The sequence below is a fragment of the Patiria miniata genome, unplaced genomic scaffold (genome assembly GCF_015706575.1).
Source record: "Patiria miniata isolate m_02_andy unplaced genomic scaffold, ASM1570657v1 HiC_scaffold_21, whole genome shotgun sequence".
NCBI classification, from domain to species: domain Eukaryota; kingdom Metazoa; phylum Echinodermata; class Asteroidea; order Valvatida; family Asterinidae; genus Patiria; species Patiria miniata.
In genome coordinates, this window is record NW_024037060.1 from 6,148,191 (window position 1) to 6,157,667 (window position 9,477).

Below are 9,477 nucleotides of genomic sequence, written 5' to 3' on the forward strand. Positions count from 1 at the left end.
AGTTAGATTGACACTTCAATTTAGCCTTTTGTTGTATCATTTTATAAATCTAGCAAAAATTTCACAGAAAATATACTTTTGTGTTATCCTGATTAGGTACATCAACACACACAGAAATGTTAATCACCATTTTTGAGTTTAGAGAAATGAAGGATTAGAAGGCAATATAATCACACTTAAATATGTCACATAATATTGCAGTTGATATAAGAATCAGTGTATTGTATTCACCTGACTCACGTATTTTCCCATTCAACATCTCAGGGCTTAGGTAGTAAGGGAAAAGGAGATCCACCCTCAAAGGATAGGGAGCAGGCAGAAGGTGGAGAGGATGAGGTGGAAATTACCTGCGTCTGTGTTAAGAATGATGTAAGCTAGCTAGGGTTAGACAGGATAGTACATCGGACAAACAGACTGACAAATAGACAATATGGGACAGGCAGACATGATTCATTGAGTTCTAAAATTAGAGATTTCGCGAGGGAGGTTGTGCACAAATAGCGAGCGTAGAAAAAGCCGAAAGGATTTTCATGCAGGGTTTTTAGTTCTCGTGAGGTTAAGTGCAGTATTGTGCTAGGGAAGACCAGCATGCATGCTAACAGAAAGACAGCTTAGACATTTCAGGCTAGGTAGATTCTCATGAAAAGAAAGGAAATTTGTTGTCTTTATTTTTGAAAGAATTTTAGTTAACCAGGGCGGACAGGCTTGAAAATTTGCAGACAGTGGTAGGAACAGAAGATTTTTTTAGACAAAAATGCGAGAGCCTGCTTCAATGCGCGCACTGGACATTGCAGATCGTCCTGTAACATTGCGGCTGCAATTTGGAGCAATAGCCACCACAGTGCTACAGCTAAAACTGCCTTGTCCCATTGTCCAGTGATCAATGGCTCCAATTGTTGTAAAGGAAAATGAAAACAGTGATTTGAAAAGGACAGAAATTAGTCAGGAAAAGACTTGTAGAAATTGGACAGATCAGAGGACAGACGTGTCTAGACTACTGAAACTGTTTTAAAAAATCTGTTGGAAGCAGACAAGGTTAGTATCGGAAAACTTAGCTCCGTTCCATTAATTCCTGTTTAATTAATTCTTAGTTTTCAGTTCAGGATATTGAGGTCTCCTACATTTGTCATTATTTTTCCTCTTCTAATTCAGTTTAGTTATGTTTTAAATAGATCCCCAAGGATTGAATTATTTTCTTTTCTGTTTCATTTCACATCATTCCACTACTTTTTAAGTGTTTTCCCCTGTGTTTTTGTTTTGTTTTGTTTTTTAATTATTATTATTTCGTTGATTCTTTTTTTTTAATTTCTGTTTGAATTTGAGAATTTTTATTCCAAATTTTTGAAGTGCTGAAGTTTAAACAGATTTGTTTATTTTCTTCTAATTCTTTGTCTATTCTTGCGGAAAGTTTATTGCAGCTGTAGTATGCATAGGCTTGCAATAATCTGAAACTATATAGCCTAATTCATAATAGGCTAGTCTCATCGTAACTTAATTTTTACATGCTCAGCTTTGTAACATTTCATGCAAATGACCAAAACCTGTTTCTTAATTTTTTTTAAATTTCTCAAGTCGCAGTAAATTTTCAATCTATTTTTCTGAAGAAAAAAAACCCAGCTGTACTACATGCGATAACCAAATGCATAACGGACGTTCTATGTAAAGCATCATTTTCAAAATTAATTGGCCGTGATTTTAGTTTTCCTATTCAACTTGCATGTAATCCTGTTTTGTTTCATTCAAGCATGTGTACCTACATCGGCTAACTTTACATTTTGATTTCATTCTTCCCCAAAACCTCCATTCCCCCACCCCATCCTCCATCCAATATTATGGATAATTCCCCTTTTCCCCTGAAAAAAAAATAGCCGAACGAGCCTAGTGTAGATTCAGAAGTGAGTATCGTGTGTGCGTGTGTGTGTTTTATGTCTTCACCGGTAAAGTGGCATTGCAGCACTTTCGATTTGCAGTGTGACACATAATAAAAATATATCAATGTTACAAATCGTTTTTCGTTGTGGCAGTTCCATGCACAGTATCCAAAGGCACGGAATGGGCTGTGTGGACAACTATCTCTGCTTATAGTATCGAAAAATGAAAAAAAAATAATAAATTCATCTAATGTTTGGTAGAATTTCAGACATTTGTGATGCGATCAAGCTAAATGAGTCGTTTGTCGACCCTGGTCAGTTTTTTCTTTTTTTTTACAGTTTGGAAAAGAGCACAATCTCAGCATTACTGCTGTGAAAACCGCATGCTGATACCATCTTTAGTTCAAAAATTATAGAAGTCAGAACACCAAGAGATGTGATGAAGTGATGTGATGAAGTGGCCCTATTCTGGCCTAAATCTCCAAGTGAAAGTTCCCGACAAACGACTCATTTAGCTTGATCGCATCACATTTTGTCCCAATGTTTTTGTCAATGTTTTCTGTGATGAGTCACAAATCACTAGTCATATCCCAAGTTATTAATTCCCAAGTCAACTCACATGTAACATTTTGTCGTGGTTCATCCACTGATTCTGTTGACCGGAATTGTGAATTGATTTGTGATTTACTTGTGATTTACTTTTGAACCATCACAACTGCCTCAACCGCAACATTGTTTGGTCTCAAACAGAGAAATATCCGACATCGTTGGGTTCATGGCGGTGTCACATTGAAAGCCAAACTCAGGTCCATGGGTTTGCCGTGTCTGCTACTATGTGCATGGAATATCCACTATGAGACAATGGGTTGGGGAACATTGACCGCTGGTGGCATGCATTAATGAACGGGCCTTTAATAATGTTAATGAACACAGGAATGAAATGGTCTTCTGTGCACAGATGTAGACTTTTTTTCCCTTTATATCCAACATTGTAATGTAATTCGATAAATAATACCCTTCAACTTTTTAAAGTCAAGACACAAATACAGTGTGCGTACTTATGGTGTAAATCGAGGACACACACATGCAACATCATCGATGAATTGAGGACAGGAACCAAATTAAGGACGACCTGGATTAGAAAACGTGTACAAAACCAATGAGAGCTGTTGCAAAAAAGTTAGTGTATAAACAAAGGAAAACGGAAGAGGAGCAATAGAAAATCCTCGATTTACACCATAAACAAACCTGTATGATTTGGCAAGTGTGGTATGTAAAATTAAGTCCAATTTCCTGGCCCGTTTAAGCACGGAATATTTCGCCTACAGTGTCAAAACTTTACTTTAGAGTTTTAGCACACAAATTCTGCACTAATCCTGTAAGCACAGAATCCTAAGAGACAGGATTCACAAAAGGCCACAAATTCTTACTAACTGGCGGAATACACTAACCTCAAAATGTCGTGCACTCTTTCCTATAGAGTAAGCAAGGTAATTCTTCACTGTACGCAGAGCCATAAGCGGGAACCGACTTTCTGACCAAAATTTTTTCATATCAGTATCATTGGTGTATTTTTTTGTTTTGTCATGTGAGTGATAGAAATGCAGTGTCCCATTCAACATTATGGAAACATCCTTTTCATCAGTCACATGACCTCAATTTTTGATGGACAAAACATACTTTATTTTGCACATTAACATGAGTTTGCTAAACGGTTATGGTCAACTTGGTAGACACAATCTACAAACAAATATTAATGTTTTCGGTAAAAGTGTTTGCCCTTCATTGACGTAATCTTATACGAACTGCGCATTGTTCGTGCTAAGGCTACTGGATCGAAGGGCAACGCACAATTTTGAAACACTAACCCAATCGGAAAGGGAATCTTAAGTGCCACCCTAAGAACAAGTCAATTTGTTGCAAATGCACTTCCAAGATCTTTTCTTTGCGCTGAAATCACTAATTCAAAATCTGAATATTTTCCTCTTTATTTGGTGGTATTGTTTTACTAATTCAGCATCTCGTGACATGTCTTTAATTATTTAAAATAAATATCAATTAACCTTAAGTGAATATACAGAAGGGAAAAAGTGTGGTTTTGAACACAGTCCATCATCCATACTGTTCAGCTTCATAGTGTGATGTGTTTTTCCGTTATGAGTGCGTTTGTGCCTCTTTACAACTGAGGACTACAGAAAAAAAAAAAGATTTAAAAATTGATCAAAGCATGAAAGTCTTTATTGGCAGGGTTTCCCAATAGACCTAGTGTCCTCATACCTGTCACAAAATTGAATTTATTGAACAAAAACTCCTAATCAGGGAGTAAATAATGAACTGATGAACCAACACATCAAGTCATTTCTTTGTTCTCGTGATCTGGTACACGGTACCCTGTGGAGACATGTGCACAATAGGGAACAAAAGATTGTATACGTCTCCACAGAGCAATTTCTATAGGTGAATAAGTCTCCACAAGGTTATCACGAAATAGATATGTGGATTTTACTCAAAAACTGGGAATTTCCGAGGTGTGTTGATCCGTCGGAAAGGGATATTAAGCCCAAATTTCAGCCCAGGAAATTAATTCTGGTTAAAATAAAAGCATTTTGAAAGTACACTTTCAAACTCAAAAACTTTAGTACACTTTTACTGATACTCAAATACTCAACCTCAAACTCAATAGGAGGTAACAGACTTCAAAAATTAAGACGTTCCTTCAAAATAAAGAGGACGTGCACACAGAGTGAGTTTGATTGTAAGCAATTGTGAGTGTGTCTTCAGTTTGCTCAAGAAGTTACACAGCTCCGCCATTGGAAAAAGACAACTTCATGTAGACTCAACCAGTCCCTCACTACCTCTTCACGAAACCAAATTGTCACTGGCAAACAAGCATGTTTTTTTGCCAGTTTCATGTGCATGGTTTTCTTTTTAACAAGAATTTCAAACCCCAGTTCCCTTTTTTTGTTTTTGACAGCACACTTTAATAACTGCACGTTAAAAAGAAATATTACTAACAAAAACTGGATTCATGTAGCAACAAGTCACTTTACAAGAAGTACACAGGAGATACACATAAGGCTCACATGAGGCTCGCATGAGGCGCACATGAGGCGCACATGAGGTGCACACGAGGTACACACAAGGTACACACAAGGTGTGAGGCTCACATGAGGCTCACATGAGGCGCACATGAGGCGCACATGAGGCGCACATGAGGCGCACTTGAGGCGCACATGAGGCACACATGAGGTACACACGAGGTACACACAAGGTATGAGGCTCGCATGAGGTGCACACGAGGTACACACGGAGTGCACATGTGACTTGCATATGACGTACATGTGTGGTATGACGTTAACACAGTGTGACCGGAATGCAGTATATGGTCACTCATTCTATATGTACCATTTCCTTTGATCATAAATTTTCTTCTAATACCTGCTTGTGTTACGCTAGCTTCCTTCACCCGAGAACGGCGTGTTGGTTCACGGTCTGTTCATGGACGCCTGTCGTTGGGACGATGAGACCATGAAACTGGCCGACTCCCGCCCTGGTGAGATGAACCCAACGCTGCCTGTCATGCTGATGGAACCAGAGATGAACTTCAGCCCCGATCCCATCAATTACATCAGCCCACTGTACAAGACTGGGCTGAGGGCAGGCACACTCTCCACAACAGGTGGGTCAGACTGTGCTTAAAATGTGTCATTCTCTTTTCTCATTCCTGTTTTCTCAGTCTCCCTTTCCCTAAAGCCAGCCGGGTGACGTCACTCAAAGCTATAATAGGTGTACAAAGAGCGAGCCATTTTAAGAAGTTTTAACGTGTAGATTTCAGAGTTCTTAAAACTTGCTAACAAGGCCAAGTCAGTGACGGATCGGAATTTTTTAAAAGGAGTGGCTGAAGTTTTCTAAGGTCAAGCTTTTTCCTTGGGGGGGGGGGGGGGGGGGTGGGCTGACATATTGAATCAAAGCATAGATTTGCGATATTTTCTGGGGTTTTTTTTCCAGGAAACTTTGCCATCCCTCCCCCCCCCCCCCCCCCCTCCATATCTACAAGAAGACAAAGACTGATTTCAAAAAGATGCTCCCCCCCAAAAAAATAATTGCTAGCCCCTTTCTGGGAATCAAACTTTTGTTATTTAGACTTGGACGTTGAATTTCGACCTGGGGTCTTGACCGCGTGTCTTGACCCTCATTTGGTTAAGAAAACATGTCATCAACCTTTATTTTCATTTCTGCACTGTAGGTCATTCCACCAACTTTGTCGTGGCTGTCCACCTTCCGTCCAATCAACCTCAGGATTACTGGATTTCCAAAGGCTCCGCCCTGCTCTGCCAGCTCAACGAATAGGAACCAGCCTACCATATTCACCTTCACAAGTTTATGTATTAGCTGGCGTGCTATTGGTGGATTTAAAACTTATACAAAAATTAAGTTGAGTTACAAATGAATGTCTCCAAACCATTTACAATTCATTCCAAAAGGATATTCGGTATATTTAAAAGTTTTGTTACTTGATGTAAAAAGTGGTGTTCTTTTTAAAGGCATATAATTTTGTATTTGACAGATTGAATTTAATCCACCGTTTTACGTATTAAAATACACCGTAAATGTTTTGTTTGCTTCTTGCGAAATTATCGAATTATTACTTGTATATTTCATTCCAAGTTTGTGTGGCTAAAAAAAGAGTGGCAAAAACTAATGATTTGTGATTTGAGTTGATGACCTAATTTGTGTTTTGCATAAACAGGTAAATTATAATGCTTTTGTAAATAGTTTCCTGTGTGGATTTATTGTATATAGTTTTAGATAGTTGGGTTGGGTCCATCTAAACGTATATGCATATAAAGTTATGTAGGAAAGAACTTGAAACTGTAAATAAATACATAAATAATTTTTAGAGAACACATGCCTTTCCAAATTTTTCAATTATAAAAGTAGAAATGATCGTCAAAACCTTGATATTACTATTCTTAATGTTCTAAACTTATTGAAAAGCATTACTTTCCCTTTAATTTCTACTATATTTATAATAAAAATAATACACAAGACACAATTGTTTCTCTATAATCAATTTGTCTTTATTCCAATGAAATTTCAGGCAGTAACATTCCGTCCATTCGCAAACAAATTTTTGTTCCTTGTTGAATTTTGTTATGAATTTTAGTTTTGATTGGCCATGTTATTTCATGAGAGTACAGTGCCTTAATTTCCAAGAAAAAAAAAGCATAGTGATTGGTTTTGTATTACACAGCAAATTAATTTTTACAATAAAAATTGTCTTCATTTTCCATCCATTTGATAGTGATATAAAAAAGTGACTGTTATAATTTTGAAAATAACTAAGTATTGGATATATTTTTTAACTTTCAGTGTGATGCATTGTATATTTGAAAGCAATAAAGTGTTTGACAAATACTTCATTGTTGATTTGTTTGCAGTTATTTTTATAAAAACAAATTGTGTGCGTAGTTTCTACTCTCTCATATCCACATGAATATATCACTTATTTGAGCATCAAAGGCCTTCCTTATAAAAAATATTTAGTTTCAGATACATACATTTATTATTCAATAGTATTCTTTTCTGTGTGTATTAGAAACAAAAAGAAATACAAAAAGTATAGTAAACACATAAAGAATGTTTGTGAATGCAATGGTAAGAATAATTTCATGAGGTGACATGGAATGTTCCATTTCACGAGGCAGCAAAGCCGAGTGGAATGGAACGTTCCACTCACCTCATGAAATTATTCTTTCCATTGCACAAATTTGAAACATTCGTTATTTGTTTTATTTACAACACCTGAATAAATCCTCCTCATCTGATTGGTCCGAGTCACCAATGGTGTGACCAAGCAATGGAACTTCTATGTACCGTGGATTAGAACTTCCATTTTTGTCATGCGGCTGCACTGTGCATTGAGTCGAATAACTCGATGACACATGATCAACGGCCTACCTATCAGATGAAGGGGATTTATTCAGGCGTTGTATAAAAATAATTAGACTTACTGGAATAAAAAGTTCAATAATTAACAAAGAATGCCCTATTAGGCCAAAAAAAAAAAATTCGGTCTCTGGTCAGACCAAAGTTCCGGAATTGATGCTTTTTTTTTTCCTTCAAGCTTGGATTGGACAGACAAGGTGGGGTACTATTTTGCTGTTTTGGTGTCCTCATGTACATTGGTGTCCTCCATAATTTGCCTTGGTGCTCTCGATCATTTGCCTTGGTGCAATTTGCCATTCCTTGTTGCTCTTTGGTAAAATAAATTGAGGAGGCGCTGTTGGAGCTACCGCGGAACATTTTTGGCAAAAAAAAGATTGACGCGCATGATTAAAATCTGACCAGAGACCGACTTATTATTTTTTTTGGCCTTAGTAGGCTTGGAAGCAACGGTCATCCTTTAATCAGGTTTATTCACAGTCAGTTAAAATCCACAATATCCATATTATCGCAAAATACAATTTGGCAGTTTTCATTTAAAATGCCGAAAATCATTTGGTACATTATTATAATAAAAATGTAGGTAATTTTCATATTAGATAAAATTCATATCCAGTGTTTATTATAAAGATGCTCTTCTCAAATATAGATAAACTGTAAATCTAAAAAAGGGCTCTCCAAATTATAAATATCCCTTTTGTGGTAGGCAGTTACAAAATGTATAAAAAGTTACAGTATTCGGCTATATGCCTGTTTCAGATTTCATGCAAAAGTGGAAGTAACAAAGAATTATGATGTCGTCAATTGTGACATTTCATTCACCTTTACCATTAAAAAAATGCACTTTGAAAATTTTGTGAAAAATTTATCAAGATTTACAGGGAAAATATAATCATGCAACTACAATACAAAAAACCTTCACGTGAATATTTCATACATAATATGCTAGATTATTTTATATCGGAAGCACAATAGCACAGTATTAATGCCTCAATGTTCCCTCAAGTAAGTAAGCCAGTTCAGTACTTCAACTGCCAACAGGTCATTTGGGATAATCAAACGGTGGTCATCGAAGGCACACGAACCGCAGGGCGCATGACGCTCACATATTACTACAAGCAGAATGTGCGTCCGCATAACATAACATCACGTCAGCGATTTTATCCCAAATGACCTGACCTGAACTGCTTTGATTAGAAATTTGTTTTCTTTTATATATAAACACACAATTAAGCAAGCATATGAAAACGGTTTAAAAAAATCCACACTGGAATGAGTAAGTAAATAAAATCTTGCATTGATAGACAACTCTCTGCCTCATACCATGCTTAAAATAAGCCGTAAAACAAACGTAAGCTAAATAACAAAAAAAATTGCACATTATAGGCAACCCTGTACCTCATAAAAATGCAGTGACAACCACCGTGGAGTGATATGAACAATAACAATGGAATACTTCCGTCACGCTTCATATGATTAGGTTGCGACTTGACTTTTAGACAGTATAGACTTCTGATGGACTTGTATTGTGCTTTTTATTGATTTTTTTTTGCGACAGAACACCATTTTTGTTTACATGAACATACCTGTAGTAAGAGTTTTAGTCAAGTCATATACCAAGTCAACAAGCCAATCACAAGTCATGACATTACCACGCAAA

General features: G+C 36.8%; 1 protein-coding gene across 3 annotated transcripts in view; it reads left to right on the plus strand.

Annotated features, from left to right (window-relative positions):
• LOC119729603 (dynein heavy chain 6, axonemal-like) overlaps nucleotides 1–6,792 on the plus strand; it is a 75,355-nt gene extending 68,563 nt beyond the window's left edge. The window contains exons 69-72 of one of the 3 annotated variants that reach the window (XM_038202232.1): nucleotides 265–369; nucleotides 1,869–1,895; nucleotides 5,328–5,550; nucleotides 6,118–6,792. In XM_038202232.1, coding sequence (XP_038058160.1) covers nucleotides 265–369; nucleotides 1,869–1,895; nucleotides 5,328–5,550; nucleotides 6,118–6,221 — 459 coding nt within the window. In that variant the 3' untranslated portion in view covers nucleotides 6,222–6,792. The remainder of the gene's footprint in view (nucleotides 1–264; nucleotides 370–1,868; nucleotides 1,896–5,327; nucleotides 5,551–6,117) is intronic. The other 2 variants (XM_038202233.1, XM_038202235.1) reach the window with 2 other exon arrangements.
• Nucleotides 6,793–9,477: the final 2,685 nt, after the last annotated feature.